A 19,521-nucleotide genomic window follows, 5' to 3' on the forward strand; every position below is an offset into this window, starting at 1 on the left:
CTTTTTTACCCACTAAAATACTGTTTTAGCACCAAATTTATATGAGGAATAATAGGAGAAAATTGACCCCATAATGTGTTTTACCGAACACAGTGCTCCATATTTTGTACACTACTGTTTGAGCACATGGCAGGTATCAGATGGGAAGGAGTGCTACTTGGCTTTTAGAACAGATTCCATTTGAACAGATTGTGGGCTCTATTAGTCAAGTCCCTGAGATGCCAGATCACTAGAAAGCCAAAGTGACCCCATATTGGAAACCTCACTACTTAACCCTTTAACAACCCGAGTGGTGTTTTTGGTTTTGCATTTTCTTGTTCTCAGAGCCATAACTTTTTATTATTTTGTCAAAATGGCCATGCAAGGGCTTGTTTTTTGCGGGACAAGTTGTACTTTTGAACGACACCATTGGTTTTACCATGTCGTGTACTAGAAAACGGGGAAAAAAAATTCCAAGTGCAATCCCAGACAGACAGGCGATGACCAGATCACCTCTATGTAGCAGAATTACTCACTTGCTATGAGCGCCGACCACCGGGCAGCGCTCACAGCAGGCTGGCAATAACAACCATAGAGGTCTCCAGGAGACCTATGGTTGCTATGCCAACGAACTGGTGACCTGCGATCACGTGACTGGGTCACCGGTGGGCAGATTTCCAGCCCGATGGCTGGAAGTGCGAGTTAAATGCTGCTGTCCGCATTTGACAGCGGCATTTAATAGGTTAATAGACGCCAGTGGATCGCAATTCCACCTGCGGATGTACCGGGCACGTCAGCTGTTTAAAACCTTCGTCCAGGTAAAAATTCTTAAAATAAAAATGATTTTTTTGTCTGAATAGGAGACCTGTGTGCCTCCTACGGACACTAAGGCTACGTTCACACTTGCGTACAGGGGCTTTGCGGACGGCTGCATACTTCCTCCCTGAAGCCCTGCCCACTTGAGCACGTCTTCCGTTTAGGTCCGCCAACTTCTGCATGCGTCCTGCATACCCATCTTTAACATTGGGAATGCAACAGTCTTATTGTCCGAGTTTAAGGTATGTTACCTGAGGGCCGGCGGTGGCAGAGTCGGGTCACAAAAGGCATGGTCAAGCTGGCAGTCGCAGACGTGGGGCAATGCTGCAGTCCCGGTGTCGGCGGTGAGGCTGAGCATGGAGCAGGGTCTCTTCCACAGGATGCCGGTGGCAGAAGTGTGGCGACGCTGCGGTCTGGTGTCCGCAGTGAGCAGAGTCAAATGCATCACCAATTTTCCTGCGGCCATGTTCCTGAAGCCGTGGTCCGACGAGATATGAATCTGTGCATGCATGGTCTCCGGTGGCCATTTTCCTGAAGCCCACAGCATTTTATTTGAAGTAACACTCCACTATACTTTCCCTGGTTCACCAATTTATTCTTGAGAAAAAAAAAACCCATGCACATCCGTTATAGTCTAGGGAATCTGCCATAGACAACAAATTGAAACCTTAAAAAAAAAAAAAAAAAAAACAACACTGTCCCTCGTTCTCCAATTAGAAAACAAAAAGTTCCCATGCAGGTCCGACAGTCCATGGCGTTCCCCGACTCCATCGTCCAAAGGCTACGGAGTCTCAGAGAGCGAAGCTCCATCAGCTGTAGCAGTAGCCACTCTGGGTCCCACTGCACTCGAGACATGGCAGCTGTAATGAGTGACTGTCAGTAACTACACCGATCATCAGAGTCACGCTACTGTCTGTATAGTGGACCCATATAGTGCCCTACAGTATAATAGTCCCCTTGGTTCAATCTTTACCTATAATTCGGTTACTTTAATTACACAGATACTGTCACAGCTCATTAGTCATGAGAGGCACAGATATGAAGAGAAATAATACAAGACTGGAGGCGCTAACTTCCAATTTCATTTATTTTTTAAAGTACATAGGGGGAGAAAACACCTCATCTCCCTTCACATAGAAGCCACAACCAGAGTGAAGTTGATTCTGAGGGTGGGATAAAAACATTAAAATAATAATAAAAAAAAAAAAAGTGGTTAAGATTGTGATAATTAATTCACTGGTCCATCCTTTTCATTATGCCAGATAGGCAAGGCAGTGCAGGTACATTCAACATGGAAGTGAGCCTATCCATTCTATAGCTGGCTGAGCATGGACAAGCCTGCCTCTCAGACACTAGATTAGGATTATACCATGCTATACAACCCAGAAGCCTGGATTAGCACTCTGTAGGTAGAATTGGCTTAGACCAGATGAACTACTAGTAAAACAAAAATTGAAAAGCCCCACTTTTAGGAGGCGACAAATGAAGAGTCTTCAACCATAAATACTGCAAAAAGTTCATTATACCAAGCAATGTGCGCAAAAATAATGAAGGGAAGTTAAAATGACTTCTTGAAGTAGTCTGCTCATTTTGTGTGAACCACCGATGTACTGAATAGAAGTTTCTGTTGCTTCTTCTTTCTCTTTCCTCCTTTTTCAACTGCAAAAGGGAAACATGAATTGAATAAACCAAGCTAGGCCATGTGGATTAGACACCAGAGCGGAAATAAAGACCTTACCAGATGGTGCAGGTGGCAGTGCAGTGTCTAGCTTTAGAAAGGCTGCTTCCATGGCTTCACTAAAAGAGTTCTGGAAACTTGGTACTGGGACCCGCTCCGAGCAGTCACTCTCCCCATCACTGTCTGCAGGAGCTGTGCTCTTAACTGGATTTTCTGTGTATTAAAACTAAAATGGTCACTACATTTGTAAATTGCAGTATACATCACCTAAATCCTCCAATACCTCCCTTCCTTTTCACATTTTGGATTTTAGTGAAGAAACAAAACAGCTATGGTATTGCCGACATGTTATCCTTTAGCATTGTGTCTTACTGAGTGCTCTTCCATGTGTTAAGACACGACTTGCATACCTTTCTTAACAGCAACCTTCGGCCACAACTCTGGCTTTGCCTTACCAACCCTTAGCATCTACAAGAGGGGGGGAAAAAAAAAAAAAAGTTGGGATGGAGATATTTCTTTACATTTCCAGTCATCAAGTGGAATTTCCTACAGCCATGTCAAGTACTTATTAGAAATTGGAGCCTATATATTAGCATTTAGCAAGGTTTACAAATTGGCATGTCTGGCTGCCGGACAGAGCTCTGAACCTCCTCCCATCTTAGTTGTGGCTTGATGTCACGTAGATCTGCCAGAGGCGCCAGGGAGACCGTCAGGTAAGAGAAGGCTTGCAGGGTTCTGGTCCGACAGCTATGAACTACTACCTGGTTACACTGCATTCAGATTCTCTTGGGTGCCAAAGTAAAATTGTTTGGAATATAAGTTGGCACTCCAAATTGTTGTCCCATAATGAATTTCACAATCCAGAAAATTGACAAACTGAGGTTTCAGTCCAGAATAACTGACACCTCTCAGACAAATAGATTGAGAAAGTGAAGATATTGTATCAGGCACTTAGGACATGTAACCACCATGGATTGTGCCAAAATGGGCAGGGAACAGGAACATGTTCTGCTTGACACCATTTCCACAGTTTGAAAGAGGTCTGTTAAACAGGACCACAACATTACTTTGTGAATTTATGGGGGAATTGTGGAAATGATTTACCTTTTTGTTTCAACTATACCTTTGGAGTGCCAAGTTCTTGGGCATACTGTGGACTACTGACATGGCCATTGGACCACAGTTCTGCAAATCATTTTGCTCAATGCTACTGCACACACATACCTGAGCAAAGGAAGGTGACCTGGCATCATCCTCAAGGTGTCCATGGAAATCACTAGGGCTTTCAGCACCTTGGCTGAAACTAGAGCCTTCATAAAGCAAGAGCATAAATGAGAAGATTACAACATTTTTTTTTTTTTTTTTTTTAAGTTAAAGGCAATGAAATATGGGAAAAATGTGCACAATCCTTACTGTTTTGAGACACTGGGCTACAGCTTAATGAAGGCGATGTTATAGGGCTCTGAGTGTCGGCAGTGGGCAGCACAGAAAGCGAGCCAGACACTGGGGAGTCTGTAGCCGAACTCACTGCAGGGAACTGGTGCAAATTTTCAAGTGCGATATGCACTTCTGGATCTGTAATCAATAAATCCATTGGTAAATTCAATGTAAATATCAATGCCAACAAGGCAGATACATTAGAACATCACATGAAAAGGAATGCATCACTCTGGTGATCAGGGGTAATGGCCAGGGCAAGCCTCATCTGGCTAGTCATTGCTGTAAGGTTATAGCAGCATTACATGTTGGCCATTAAGATAAGTCTGCCAAGTGTTCAGGTGGGATGTAGACAGGGCCGTATTTGCCACTAGGCACTTGAGGCACGTGCCTAGGGCGGGGACAATGCAGGGGGCGGCACCTGAGCAAGGTTTTTTTTTTTTTTATATAAGTCCTGGGTCACCTCCCGACCGACCCCCCCCCCCCCCGCCTCCCACCCACCCACCCTACTTGAAGACGATACTCACCTTGCTCCAGCGATGCCTGGTCTTGGCGTACACAGCTCGTCCTGAATGAGCGGTCACGTGGTACTGCTCATTAAGGTCATGAATATGTGCATATTCATGACCTTAATGAGCGGTGTCACATGACCGCTCACGCAGGAAGGTGCTGCGCCAGGAGTCGGGACAGAGCGAGGAGGATGTCGGCGCGGCCGCTCGATGTGGGACAGGCGAGTATGAGGGACGGGGGGAATGAAGGAGGACATAAGCTGGCGCGCCATGCAAGTTGGGAGCAGGAACGAGCGGGGGGTGGAGATAAGACATGCATATGGGGGGGGGGGGGGGGGGAACGGAATATGAGCCATGCATAGGGGGGGGGGAATATGAGCCATGCATACAGGAGGGGGAATATGAGCCATGCATACAGGAGGGTGGATATGAGCCATGTATATGGGATGGGAGGGAGATGAGTCATGCATACAGGAGGGGGGGGGGTCATTATACAGTATGGAGCACTATGTGTGGCCATTATACAATATGGAGAACTGTGTGTGGCCATTATACATTATGGAGCATCATGTGTGGCCATTATACAGTATTGAGCATCATGTGTGGCCATTATACAGTATGGAGCACTGTGGCCATATTTTTTTTTGTTAATTATTGTATATAAAACAGTGTGATCAGCAGTGCTAAATGGCTGTGGTTGGGATGTGGATATGGGTGTGACTAGTTGTGAAATGGGTGTGGTCAGAGGCGTGGCCTAAAATCTGCCATGGCACACTACACGCGCCGCAAACTTTATACCTCCTTCCCTTTTTCAAAAGTTGGGAGGTATGGTACCACATTTGCCAGATCATGGCAAGTGCCGCAAATCCCATAGGGAATGAATGAAGCCGAACGCAGTGTTGCCGTAAGTGATTCGTTACGTGGCAGATGCAGAGAAACTGCCGGATCTGCTGCAAAAGGCGACTTTCACATCAGCGTTTCTTGCCAAAGTCACTGCCGATAGTGTCATACTCACCAAAGGGGGAGGCAGCACTAAAAGTGCCTAGGGCAGCAGAAACTCTAAATACGGCCCTGGATGTAGAGTAGAGCATCTCCATTCTGTCATGTATATGCCAGTTATGGAACTAAAACTAGTCAATGTCTTTATGAGAATTTAAAAAACAGGATTTTTGGTTGCTTACCGTAAAATCTGTTTCTCGGAGCCTTCATTGGGGGACACAGGAACCATGGGGTGTATGCTGCTGCCACTAGGAGGCTGACACTATGCAAATAAAAAAGTTAGCTCCTCCTCTGCAGTGTATACCCCACCGACAGGAAGTAGGATATTCAGTTAGTGAGAAAGCAGTAGGAGAAGCAACGGAAGAATAACACTGGCCAACAGTGAAAATGTTTCTGAAATGAAAATAGCTGGTTTGTAATAATTTTAGCATCCTAAAAACGAATATGTTACTTAAAAATCATTATTAGCTCTTGTTGCTGAGATACAGGTCATTTAAGATTATTATGCAGGAAAATAGGGAAATTTTGAATTTTCAACAAATGTGTATTGGTAAACCTGATTACAGACCTGTTGAACCAATGTCAGCCATTTTATAAATTGTGTCTGCATAGTTTGTACTAATTGAAGTCTCTTTCTCTTGTTGCAGTAATTTTGTGGAGAGAATTTACACTTTGAAAATGCCTCGTAAATGTGCAAATATTGTTAACAATTTTTGTTACGTGTGTGGTTATGTGACATTTGCCAACCAAAGAAGACCAATTACTCCACTTGTGAAGACTGCTTACCATCATTACTTTGCTTATACGTGGCACTTAAATACGTGGCACTTATACGTGGCACTTAAATACGTGGCACTTATATACGTGGCATTTTGAGACCTATAATTTTTCCACATTTTGGTCCACAGAGTCATGTGAGGTCTTGTTTTTTGCGGGACGAGTTGACGTTTTTATTGGTAACATTTTCGGACACGTGACCATTTTTTATCACTTTTTATTCCGTTTTTTGTGAGGCAGAATAACCAAAAACCAGCTATTCATGAATTTCTTTATACCGTTCTGCGTTTGGTAAAATTGATAAAGCAGTTTTATTCGTCGGGTCAGTACGATTACAGCGATACCTCATTTATATCATTTTTTAATGTTTTGGCGCTTTTATACGATAAAAACTATTTTATAGAAAAAATAATTATTTTGGCATCGCTTTATTCTGAGGACTATAACTTTTTTATTTTTTTGCTGATGATGCTGTATGGCGGCTTGTTTTTTGCGGGACAAGATGACGTTTTCAGCGGTACCATGGTTATTTATATCCATCTTTTTGATCGCGTGTTATTCCACTTTTTGTTCGGCGGTATGGTAATAAAGCGTTGTTTTTTGCCTCGTTTTTTTTTTTTTTTTCTTACGGTGTTTACTGAAGGGGTTAACTAGTGGGACAGTTTTATAGGTTGGGTCGTTACGGATGCGGCGATACTAAATATGTGTACTGTACTGTGCAATTTATACTCTTGTAATGAATTCTTCTCGCTACCTACAGCACATACTTCCATGGCGTGTATCTAAAAAACGAGAGCTAATTAAACAATTCTGTGGGTATATTTGAGTTTCTCGACCCAAAATTAGTAATATTTGCCTATTTTCATCAAAGAAACATAAAAAAAGTTGTTTTTTGTTGGCCTGTGTAATATAATAGCAATAATAATCTTTATTTATATAGCGCCAACAAAATTTAAGCAGCGCTTTACAGTTTAACAGTTTAAAACACTCAGAGCGTTCAAAGAACGCAAACGATAACAGTATAACACAATAAACAGAGCTGTTCAACTTGGGAGGGAGCTGTGTCCCCCAATGAAGGCTCCGAGAAACAGATTTTACGGTAAGCAACCAAAAATCCTGTTTTCTCTATCGCCTCTCATTGGGGGACACAGGAACCATGGGACGTCCCAAAGCAGTCCCTGGGGTGGGAACAGCAGAAAAACTCCATTCAGGTCGGAGGAATCACCACTGCCGTCTGCAAGATCCTTCCGCCTAGGCTGGCAACTGCTGAAGCACAGGTATGGAGCTTATAACCTTTGGCAACACCAGGTTGCCGCATAACGAAGATGTAGGGCGGATGCCCCATGGTGTACCGCCCAGGAGGCGCCCACTGCCCGGGGCAGAGTGAGTCTTAACACCAGGAGGAGTCACTCTGTTCTTGACCCGGTGAGCCTCCAGAAAGGCAGGTCTGATCCAGAGAAGAATCGTAACCTTGAAGGCCGGCAGGATTCTTGGCGTACCGTCTGGAATGACAGAAGGACAGTCCGTCTTCCTAAAGAAGGCGGGCCTAGACAAATAGATCCTCACCGCCCTGACCAGGTCTAGCCTGTTCAGCGAACGCCCCAGAGAATCAATCGGAGCAGGACAAAGGCGGAAAGGACGATCTTATTCAAGTAAAAGGAGGACACCACCCTGGGAAGAAAAGGCGACGAAGGCCGTAAAACTACCCTATCCTGGTGAATAACCAAGAAATGGGGCGACAGGAGAGAGCCACCAACTCCGAGACGCGTGGAGATGGCCACCAGAAACGCCACCTTGCAGGACAGGACAGTGAGGCTCATGGGGAGGCTCAAGGAGGGAACTCCACTGAGCCTCCAGACAAATTGAAGTCCCAGGGATCCACGGAGTGCGGTACGGGAGAGCCGCATGCGCCACTTGAAGAAAAGATCTGATCTGAGAACGGGACGGATATAAATCTTCGTACTGTGATAGCCAGTAGCTAAGGACTTCTGAAAGGGACTTCAGAAAGAGTGGAAAGGGTTGCTATCTGACCCTTCAGAGAACTAAGGGCAAGGCCAGCATCAAGTCCCACCTAGAGAAAACAGCCAAAATGGAAGGTTTCAACAGCAAAGCTGTTAACTTGAGCCACCAAGAACTCTGCGGCAGATGAACGATCTCAGCGAACCAGAACTTTCTGGGCCAATCTGGTGCGGTCAGAATGACCGGCACCCCCTCCGTATTGATATTCAACCGCCTGGGAAGAAAGGGAAGGGATGAACAGAAAGGGAAATACAAATTGCGACCCAGGAATGGTCAAAGTATCGGTATCCACAACAAGAGGATCGCGGACTTGGTGGAACCTTCCTAAGTAGCTGGATTGCCAGGAGATCCGTGTTCGGAGTTCCTCATCAAAGGCAAAAGACCTCCTGTGTCGATCGGTGGAGAGGACTCTTGCTCCGACCAACGCCCCCTTCAAAGACGGATGGCGAGAAAAACGCACCCCAGCCAGGAAGGCTGGTGACCGTCGTCACCACCTGCCTTGGGAGGACCGAACCTGGGGAATGAGAGGGGATGACAGCCACCAGTTGAGAGGCTATTGGAATCGGACGGAAAGTCGGATCGGAGGATCTAGAGACAGTACAGACGTGTCCCACTGAGGAAGGATGGTCTGCTGAAGAGGACTCAAGTGAAACAGCGCAAAAGAGAACGCTTACGGAGCTGTCACCATGCATCACAGGACCGTCATAGCTGAACGGAAGGAAGACAGCCGAGGGCCCTGCAGAGAGCGAACTCCGTATGGAGAATTGCCCGCTTCTCAAGAAGAAAAACCCCGGCGGAGTCGAACAACATGCCTAAGAGGACGAGACGCTGACTCGGAACAAGACAACACTTTGTTCTGTTGGCCAGCCACCAGAAACGGGACAGGGAGTCGAGGACGATGGTCAGACTCTCCTGGGCCTGAGAGAGGGGCAGAGGCTTGATGAGGATGACTTCAAGGTATGGAATGAGCACTAGGCCCCTGATCCTCAAGGAAAATCAGGACATGGAGCAAGGCATTTTGGATATCCATGGAGCACAGGAATTCCTGTGGGTCCATGGAAGCCAGGACTGAACAGAGGAACTTCATCCTGAAATGCCGCAGGCGGAACCCTCTGTTCACTAACTTCAGAGACAGAGTGGGTCAAACTGCACCGCTCTTCTACGGCACTACAAGCAGGTTTGAATAGAAACCTGTGAAGCATACCTGCCGTGGGACGGAAACAATAACCGTCCGAACAAAGAAGGAAGATAATGGACGCGAAGAAACCTGGGATCAGAGGAGGATTTTTAAAGGGCAGGATTCGAAGAAGCGATTCCGGGTCGCGAAGTGAACCCCATCTTGTATCCAGAGGATACCACCTCACTGATCTAAGCGTCCTCCATCGAAGCCAGTCCAAACATCCCTGAAAAAGGCAGGAGATGCCCGCCAAAACTGGAAGAAACGTTGAGCCATTAGCACGAGTTATGCCGAGGAAGATCTGCCAGGTCTAGACTTGGTGGACTAACCATGGGAGTTGCGGGAATGCCGGGAAGGAGTAGGCTTAAAGGAAGCCTTTTTTCTAGCCAAATGAGATCGCAGTCTGTGTTAGCTAGAGGAAACTTCCGACGCCGCAAAACAGCGAAAGGACAAAGGGAACTCGTGTCTCCCGTGGCGTCATTAATAATTTGTTCCAGCATGTGGCCAAAGAAACAGGCCCCTTGGAAGGGGAGGTTGGTAAGGGACTTCTTGAAGACAAGTCCGCCTGCTGTGTGTAGAGCCCAATATTCAGTCGGATGGCCACCATATTGCTGGACGCATGAGATGCACAAGCCGCGCATCTAGGGAGGCAGATACCAAATATTTCCCTGCACAGGAAATCTGGTCCGACAGGTCAGCTAGCTCCCCCGGAGGAGCTGCAGCCGGGGTGCTCTTACAAGGCTGTTTGGTCCATCTATCTATGGACCTTGAGACCCAGGTAGAGGCAATGGCCGAAGCACAAAGTAGAAGCAGCCGTTTCAAAGGCTGATTTATCCAGCGATTCAATAATTGTATCCTTGGAACCCCTGCCAAGTTGTAGACAGACTGGGAACTGACGAGTCCAGAATTGCCCGCTTCCTGCCAAGGAATCAGTCCAGTTCGCAATGAGCTCAGGGGAAAAGGAATATAGGCTGCCGAGACGCTTCCCTGTCTGAAAGCATCTGGTATGGCTCGCATTACCCCTGGCAAGTACCGCCACAAATTCAGTGTGTGGGGCCAAGACCTTAACAATAAGGTTGTGTACCTGTAAGTGAAACTAAGTCTGAAACTTCCTCTGCAAACATGACCGAGGAAGCCCATCTCTCTCTCGAGAGGGAGGAGGATCAGAAAGAGGGATCCCACCGGTCCAGACTGGAGGGCAAGATGGAGCGGGAAATAAAGGTGTCAGACGTCCATGGGGCTGATGGTAGACGTCCTCGTCTCCTCCAACCGACAGGCTCTGGAGGGCGAGTGGGTGGGGAATGGAGCTGGGACCGAACTTCTAAGCACGCTTGTGTGCTAGGATCATGGTCCTGCTGTCGGATCTATGAGGATACGGGTGAGGACATGCCGAACTCATAGTCCATAATGTGAGATTACAGGTGTGACTGTTCACCCTGTATCCCTTGCTCTGTATCTCATGTGGCCTGGTTTGAACAAGTCTGGACGGAGAAAACCTGTGACCCACTAGCAACTGCGGCCAGGCACGGACACCAAGGACGTGACAACCTGGTAAAGTCGGCCCCAGACTGAGACAGAAGGAAAAGCCCACCCGGGGATAGGGGTCTCAGTCTCACGCGGGGTAAGGACTCCTGGACGGGGAGTCGCTGCAGCTGACAAGAGGAAGCAGGAGGACAGGGATGCTCTCCTTACAGGATTAGGCCTGGGAGCAGACCCACTAAATGTGCCCGAAGGTTAGGGGAACAGGAGAGGGGAGTAATATGCTGCACAGCAGAGCTACTCACAGTAATGGCAGAGTCCTGTAGACTGCTCCCGGCTGTAGTTGCGACCGGCATCATGGCACAGGTCCAGGGCACCAGCGATGAGAAGGATGCAGGGGACCCGCTGGAGCGTGTGCTGGGGAAAAAAGGGCCCGGCTGCAGTCTGGATGAACCGCAGATGGTGACCGCTGAAAAAGGGCTCCTGGAACGTGTGCCCTGCTGCAAAGTGACGCCAAGCAGCGGCGTAGAAGTCATGGGCCCGGGAGCACCAAGATGGCGCCTGTGGGCGGGGAGTAAAGAGATTGTCAGGCGGGAGAAAGCCCGCCTGATGAAAGCGGAAGTGGATGGAGCGCGGCACCGGAAGTAGGCCCGGGTAGAAGCCGGGGCCTAAATTTGAGGCCGGTGGCCACCGGAAAGGGCCGCAGCGGTGGGAGAAGCGCGGAACGCCGGGAAAAAACGGCGCGGCCGCCGCGACAAGACGCACAGTGCGGCCACAAAGGAAAGCGTCGCAGCTACCTGTAAGGCCGCCGCGCTGGGACAGAAACAGTGCGGCCGCAGGGGGAAGCGGTGCGGCTGCCTGCACAGCCGCCGCGCCGGGACAAACACAGTGCGGCCATGGGGGAAGGAGCAGCGCGGTCGCCTGCAAGGCCACTGCGCCAGAGAACAGTGCGGCCGGCGAAGGAGCACGGCCGCCACGCGAACGGAGCGACAACCCCCCATGTGTCCCCGGGGGCCAATACACAATTGGAAGTAACGGGAAAACGCTGACCAGGCCAAGGCAGCCTGGAAAAAAATCCCAAGGGACCCCTAAACGACCACCCCGGAACTGAAGAGGGACTTAAAGACACTTTGAGGGTAGTGGTATGAAGGGATACTCACCTAAAACATCCCACGCCGTCCTTACTAACCTCAATCCGGGGAAAATATCAGACGTCCAGGGAGCTGTAATGGACGTCCTCGTCTCCTCCAACCGACAGGCTCTGGTGGGCGAGTGGGTGGGGGACGGAGCCAGGACCGGACTTCTAAGCACGCTTGTGTGCTAGGCTCTTGGTCCTGGAGAGGGATCTATGAGGATACGGGGTGGCAGTACACGCCGTACTCATAGTCCGTATGTGGGATTACAGGTGTGACTGTTCACCCTGTATCCCTCCGGAAAATCTGAAAAGGAACGACGCACATTGAGGTAGATAAGGGTCTAATGAAAGACCCGTGTCCACCTCCTACTGACACTAAGCTAAACTGAATATCCTACTTCCTGTCGGTGGGGTATACACTGCAGAGGAGGAGCTAACTTTTTTATTTGCATAGTGTCAGCCTCCTAGTGGCAGCAGCATACACCCCATGGTTCCTGTGTCCCCCAATGAGAGGCGATAGAGAAAAGCTAGTTCTTTATGTAGACCGGAAAACTTTAGTACGTTTCAGTATCTGACATAAAAAGGAGGCGTTGTCGGAATACTATCCCCTCAATCTCACATCCTATGTGGAGCGATGTCACTGTATGCCGGGTAGGTCAGACTCAGCGAGTGTTGTGTATAGATGGTGTAATTATTGGGACCAGTACACAATACCCGATGGGTGGCAGACAGCTGCCTAGTGTGAAGTGGAGAGGTGTGCCCGGACAACCCACTGCAGTGTGTCACGTGTGTTTTATCTGGGAATTGCCCTGCAATAATTGCAATTGGGAAAAATTTCAGTGTGGTTGAATAGACTTTTCCTTTTTAATACACAGAATGCAGTGCTTCATACTGCACCCCCCACCTTGCAAGCTCATGCCAACCATTTGAGTATTTAATAGAGGTTCATTTTTAATGTCACATTTTAAATTCAATGAAAATTGGCAACATTTATTTTTACTGTTTAAGCCACCCCCGAAGCAAAAAATAAAAATTTCCGCTTACATCTCCCTTGCTTTCTGTTCTCTTCAATCTCAATCCTTTTCTCTCTGCGTTGCTCGTCTCGCTCTTTTCGCCGACGTTGCCTCCTTCGTTTTTCCACCTCAGCTAGACAATTGTAAAATATGCAATGTTCATGTTCAGCGCTTTAAGATGGGGGCCCGTCTTTTTAACATTCATTTTCCTTGCATTTGTTTCTAATGAATTCCCTGTTCTAGGAGGTTTTTTTTTTTTTTTTTTAACATCTTACCAGAAAAGTAGCTTAGAGTTTCTAGTGAAACAGTTGGGGGTCCGAGTGATACCTCACAAATACTGAATTCACAGGTAAGTGGAAGATGGCACAGGTAACGGTGTCGCCTACGCACCTCCTGAAAGAGACCGTAACATTTATCAGTCAACAGCGCCAAACCATTACCACACATTTTCTTCTCCGTATATTTTTTTTAAATTTACCTCAGTCACTGTGAAGCCGTCGATTTCAACCACATTAGCTGTAATAGTATCAGGACAACGCTCAAGACTGCCATATTCATGAATCAGGCATCGTACATTGACAGGGTGGAGATACACGTGCTGCCCATCCACAGCTGCAAAGACAACAGTATTACATTCTATTTGCCAAGGAACACACAATTTCTTAAAACATATCCCTGCACACACCTTGGTAAAAGTAGTAGTAATAGGGGTTTGCAAGTTGCCCAGTTTCTGAAGGAACAGCCTCTTGAGGACTGTCTGGAGCTGGATCATCTGCAGGGGCATAGTCACAGTCCTCGGCAGACAATGGTTCCACATCTGCATGAACTGGGGCTGCACAAAGTTCCTCATCTACTGGATCAACGATCTCATCATCGAAAGCGGAGCGGTACTGCAGCACCTGAGAAAGGTTATGAAAGGAGGTGTTCAATAATACTTACTAGGGGCTTTGTATTTTACTGTTCTAGAAAAGTTAAACTTCATTGGTATTCTTCTCAAATGCTACTTGGCAGATTCATGCCAATGACAGAACATGACCAAATCTGAATTTAGCCATGTCTGAATGGAAAAGGTAGCTCCAAAACTAAATAAACCATATCAAAAAGTATTGACATCCTGTGCTGGTTATTCTAGATTACGTCATACTCCCATATTGCACCCTCCATCCCCTGATATAGCTCCCCTGCCCTCCCTTCTACAATTTTTTTTTTAGAACCTCTCTTTATGATCATTTACTCCATTTCCCATTTTTGTCACCTACAAAAGCCTTTACCATTCATTTGAGCCAATTGAACTCAAGTCATGAACATTATGTTGTGGAGCTCAGTTTTACGATTTACATGTTATGTTATGCCAAAAATGGATATGGATATAGAGATAGATATTTAGAGAAAAGTTAATAGTCAAACACTTTAGTAGCCACTTACCTTACTATCCAAGCATGGATTTGCTTCTTCTGTATTTGTCTCCAACTTTAAAGTCTCCATTGAAGCTGCAACTGCTATAACTTGATGCCTTGGAGCTTGAAGACTTTCCCGACGATCCTGCCAGGAGTATGAGCAGAATTTTAGGGGAAGTTTATTATACACAGATTTTTTTTTTTTTTTTAAACAGTAATGTGGTTGCGGGACTTCACAATCTCATCCATAGTCTGAGGAAAATAATCCTGTAGCAAAAAAGGATCAGCTGTGGATTCGAAATCTGCAGTGTCATTTTATGACAGATCTCAGCCCTTGCAAAGGTAAAAAGTTAAAGTGTGAAATTTCAATTGATAATTGAGTATTTTACATACAGATATGTCCTGTGATAAAATATCTTAAAAAGGAATCTATCACCTAATCTGAGAGCAGTATAATATAGAGACACAACCAGATTCTAGTGAAGTGCCAGTTAGTGGGCTGCTTGCTGTAGTTTTTATAAAATCACTCTTCGCAAATTAGAGGACTAGTAAACCTGCTGCCAGGCAGTCCTTTATATTCATGAGCTTTGTATAACCCCACCACCGATTGGCAGCTTTCTGTCCATGTACAATCAGTGGTGGGGTTATACAGAGCTTAGCACTCAAAGAACTAATAGATCTGCAGGACAAACCGTGATTATCAAAGTGACAGCAGGCAGCTCAGGGACATTGCTAGATTAAGGATCTTTGCCTCTACACTACACTACTCAGATGGGGAAGCAAAAAATCTGGCGAGATTGCCTTTAACTAAAGCTGAAGATTAAAGTGAACCCTTAGGCTATGTCTCCACGTTCAGGATGGCCGGCGGGATCGCCGCAGCGGCGAAGCCGCTCGGCGCTAAGCCCCGCCCCCTTTCTGGGACGCGATCATGCCGGATGTGTTAACTCTTCACATCCGGGATGATCGCTCTCTCCCATAGCGCCCTGTGATATGCCTTGCGGGGACACTGCGTCCCCGCAAGGTGTACGGACATGCTGCGATCTGAAAAGACGCGCAGCATGTCTGGAGTCGCAGGGCCGCCGTGTGCGGGTTTCCACGCATAGTGGAGACGGGATTTCATAAAATCCCCTCCACTATGCTGGAACATCTGGACGCTGCTTGTTTGACGCTGCAGCTCTGCACAGCGTCAAACAAGCAGCGTTTCCTGACCGTGGAAACATACCCTTAAGCAGGTTATTAGACTCCAAAGTAATCAACCAAAATGCACCTGTAATGATTACTCCCATACCTTTATACAACCCCTGGCAAAAATTATGGAATCACCGGCCTTGGAGGATGTTCATTCAGTTTAATTTTGTAGAAAAAAAATAAATAAGCAGATCACAGACATGGCACAAAACTAAAGTAATTTCAAATGGATGGCAACTTTCTGGCTTTAAGAAACACTAAAAGAAATCAAGAACAAAAAATGTGGTAGTCCGTAATGGATACTTTTTTTTAACCAAGCATAGGGTAAAAATTATGGAATCACTCAATTCTGAGGGAAAAAAAAATAAATTATGGAATCACCCTGTAAATTTTCATACCCAAACACACCTGCATCAAATTAGATCTGCTTGTTAGTCTGCATCTAAAAAGGAGTGATCACACCTTGGAGAGCTGTTGCACCAAGTGGACTGACATGAATCATGGCTCCAACACGAGAGATGTCAATTGAAACAAAGGAGAGGATTATCAAACTCTTAAAAGAGGGTAAATCATCCAATGTTGCAAAAGATGTTGGTTGTTCAGTCAGCTGTGTCTAAAATCTGGACCAAATACAAACATGGGAAGGTTGTTAAAGGTAAACATACTGGTAGACTAAGACATCAAAGCGTCAAGAACGGACATTTAAAGCAATATGCCTCCAAAACAGGAAATGCACAACAAAACAAATGAGGAACGAATGGGTGGAAACTGGAGTCGACGTCTGTGACCGAACTGTAAGAAACCGCCTAAAGGAAATGGGATTTACATACAGAAAAGCTAAAACGAAAGCCATCATTAACACCTAAGCAGAAAAAAAAAAAAAACAAGGTTACAATGGGCTAAGGAAAAACAATCATGGACTGTGGATGACTGGATGAAAGGCATTCAGTGATGAATCGCAAATCTGCATTGGGCAAGGTGATGATGCTGGAACTTGTTTGGTGCCGTTCCAATGAGATTTAGAAAGATGACTGCCTGAAGAGAACATGCAAATTTCCACAGTCATTGATGATATGGGGCTGCATGTCAGGTAAAGGCACTGGGGAGATGGCTGTCACTACATCTTCCATAAATGCACAAGTTTATGTTGATATTTTGGACACGTTTCTTATCCCATCAATTGAAAGGATGTTTGGGGATGATGAAATCATTTTTCAAGATAATGCATCCTGCCATAGAGCAAAAACTGTGAAAACATTCCATGAAAAAAAAAAACACAAGGTCAATGCCATGGCCTGCAAATAGTCCGGATCTCAATCAAATTGAAAATCTTTGGTGGAAGTTGAAGAAAATGGTCCTTGACAAGGCTCCAACCTGCAAAGCTGATCTGGCAACAGCAATCAGAGAAAGTTGGAGCCAGACTGATGAAGAGTACTGTTTAACACTCATTAAGTCCATGCCTCAGAGACTGCAAGCTGTTAGAAAAGCCAGAGGTGGTGCCACAAAATACTAGTAAGGTGTTGGAGTGTTTTTTTTGTTTGTTTTTCATGATTTCATAATTTTTCCCCTATGCTTGGTTAAAATGTAACCATTACTGACTACCTCATTTTTTGTTCTTGATTTTTTAGTGTTTCATAAAGCCAGAAAGTTGCCATTTGAAATGACTTAAGTTCTGTGCCATGTCTGTGATCTGCTTTTTTTTCTACAAAAGTAAACAACTGAATGAACATCCTCCAAGGCCGGTGATTCCATAATTTTTGCCAGGGGTTGTATTATAAGTTCATGTCTCCATTGTCTTGTAATCCATTGGCAAATTCTTATGCAAAATGAGCTCAAACTCAGGGCTTGGCCTCCACTTAAAACTTTCCGGTCCCTTTCCCTCCTCCTGTCAGTGGCTGACAAGTGACTCTGCTCTGTGACCTGCTCCTCCAGCTGACATGCACAGTAATGTCCCAGTGACCTTGCTAGAGCCGGACTGTCAGTCTGTGTATGCCCAAATGATGACAGTACTTTGAGCTCTAACAACCTGCCGACGGGGTGACGTGGTTAATTTCTGGAGCTGATCAGACATGGTTCAATGAAGTTCTTACAATCCTGTCTAATATCCGGCAGTGAATCCACTTATTATACAAATAAACACCCCAAGGGGCCTGAGAGAGGAAGCAACAGGGCAATAAGTAGGCACTGGGGGTGACATGTACTGGAAAACTCTTAACCCTGAAACTGCCACATGTGGGAAAACACCGGCCATCTTTATGTGTGGTGCCATACTGTGCTGAGGAGGAAAGATGCTGCCTGGAGGAAAGACAGCTGCAGAATACTTACCTGCAACTGCACCGAGCCTACCACCGATCCAGACACATTCTGAGGTCTGACGGCCAACAGCAGCAATAAATCTCCACTCCTTTCGGCTGAACAGGAGGATGATTCTCATACCCCAACTTTCTACCTTCTCCATAATACCTTTGTGTGGACATTGTGTGAAACTCTGCAAAGGAGTGAAGATGATGGTGGCCTAGCTGTTCAGTCTTATCCGCACATGCTCAGGTGTGATCAAGGGTATCCTGGCCGTACTTGTATATTATGTTAAGAGTCCCTGCAGCTGCATGATTTGCTGCCGTTAGACGGACTCAACACATGGGACTTCCTAACAGGCAGGCAGGCAAAGACCCCCCCATGTGTTGTATTCAACAGCCGTGGGTACTCGAACACAATATACGAGCATGCCCAGATACTACGATAACACCCTAGCGCATTTGCTCATCACTAGGACCTTACATGCCCCACCCCAAATATGATATACAACGTTTGGGATAGAGAAAAATATTCTTAGTCTTCGTAGACAAAATCTATGCTCTTCTATGGCACAACCCCAAATTATCTCACATCTATCTATCTATCTATAATTGTCTTAGGGTATGTGTCCACGTTCAGGATTGCATCAGGATTTGGTCACGATTTTACATGAGTATTTGTTCCACTCCTGGTTTTGGCTTACAAATACTGATGTAAAATCCTGACCAAATCCTGATGCAATCCTGAACGTGGACACATACCCTAAGGGGTACTTCCGTCTCTGTCTGTCTTTCTGTCTGCAACTTCCGTCACGGAAATCCCACGTCGCTGATTGGTCTCGCCAGCTGCCTGTCATGGCTGCCGCGACCAATCAGCGACGGGCACAGTCCTGTCTGTCTGTATCAGCCACATGGTATATAGCACAGGCCACGTAGTATTTGTCTGCTATATACTACATGGCTCCTATATACTACGTGGCCTCCGTGCTATATACTATGTGGCTGATACATACATACATATTCTAGAATACCCGATGCATTAGATTCGGGCCACCATCTAGTTTATAAATAAGGCTTTAATAAGTGGGAAGACACGGGGATTCACAATAACTCAAATGTTGAGTGATTGATTATTCAAAAGTTTTAAACTAACAGTCTGAGTACAATCTTCCACATAACAATTGCAACTTTGTCATGTATGTAATGTATAACTCAAGGTTAAGATCGTTAACATTAAAATAGATAATTGCCACAGCAATGAACAGGTGGCTTGATATCAGTTCTATGTCAGCTACAGTACAGACCAAAAGTTTGGACACCTTCTCATTTAAAGATTTTTCTGTATTTTCATGACTATGAAAATTGTATATTCACACTGAAGGCATCAAAACTATCAATTAACACATGTGGAATTATATACTTAAAAAGTGTGAAAAAACTGAAATTATGTCTTAATTTGGTCTTAAATTCAAGGTTCTTCAAAGTAGCCACCTTTTGCTTTGATGACTGCTTTGCACACTCTTGGCATTCTCTTGATGAGCTTCAAGAGGTAGTCACCGGGAATTGTTTTCACTTCACAGGTGTGCCGTCAGGTTTAATAAGTGGGATTTCTTGCCTTATAAAT

At 45.9% G+C, this 19,521-nt stretch overlaps 1 protein-coding gene across 1 annotated transcript in view; it reads right to left on the reverse strand.

The window, feature by feature from the left end:
* Positions 1-1,864: 1,864 nt before the first annotated feature.
* RNF10 (ring finger protein 10) overlaps positions 1,865-19,521 on the reverse strand; it is a 37,697-nt gene continuing 20,040 nt past the window's right edge. The window contains exons 8-17 of the mRNA XM_077294605.1: positions 14,444-14,560; positions 13,704-13,917; positions 13,497-13,630; positions 13,294-13,411; positions 13,050-13,151; positions 3,887-4,048; positions 3,698-3,783; positions 2,884-2,941; positions 2,534-2,686; positions 1,865-2,454 (exon numbers count right to left, since the gene is read on the reverse strand). Coding sequence (XP_077150720.1) covers positions 2,381-2,454; positions 2,534-2,686; positions 2,884-2,941; positions 3,698-3,783; positions 3,887-4,048; positions 13,050-13,151; positions 13,294-13,411; positions 13,497-13,630; positions 13,704-13,917; positions 14,444-14,560 — 1,218 coding nt within the window. The 3' untranslated portion in view covers positions 1,865-2,380. The remainder of the gene's footprint in view (positions 2,455-2,533; positions 2,687-2,883; positions 2,942-3,697; positions 3,784-3,886; positions 4,049-13,049; positions 13,152-13,293; positions 13,412-13,496; positions 13,631-13,703; positions 13,918-14,443; positions 14,561-19,521) is intronic.

The sequence above is a fragment of the Ranitomeya variabilis genome, chromosome 1, assembly GCF_051348905.1.
Source record: "Ranitomeya variabilis isolate aRanVar5 chromosome 1, aRanVar5.hap1, whole genome shotgun sequence".
Lineage (NCBI taxonomy): Eukaryota > Metazoa > Chordata > Amphibia > Anura > Dendrobatidae > Ranitomeya > Ranitomeya variabilis.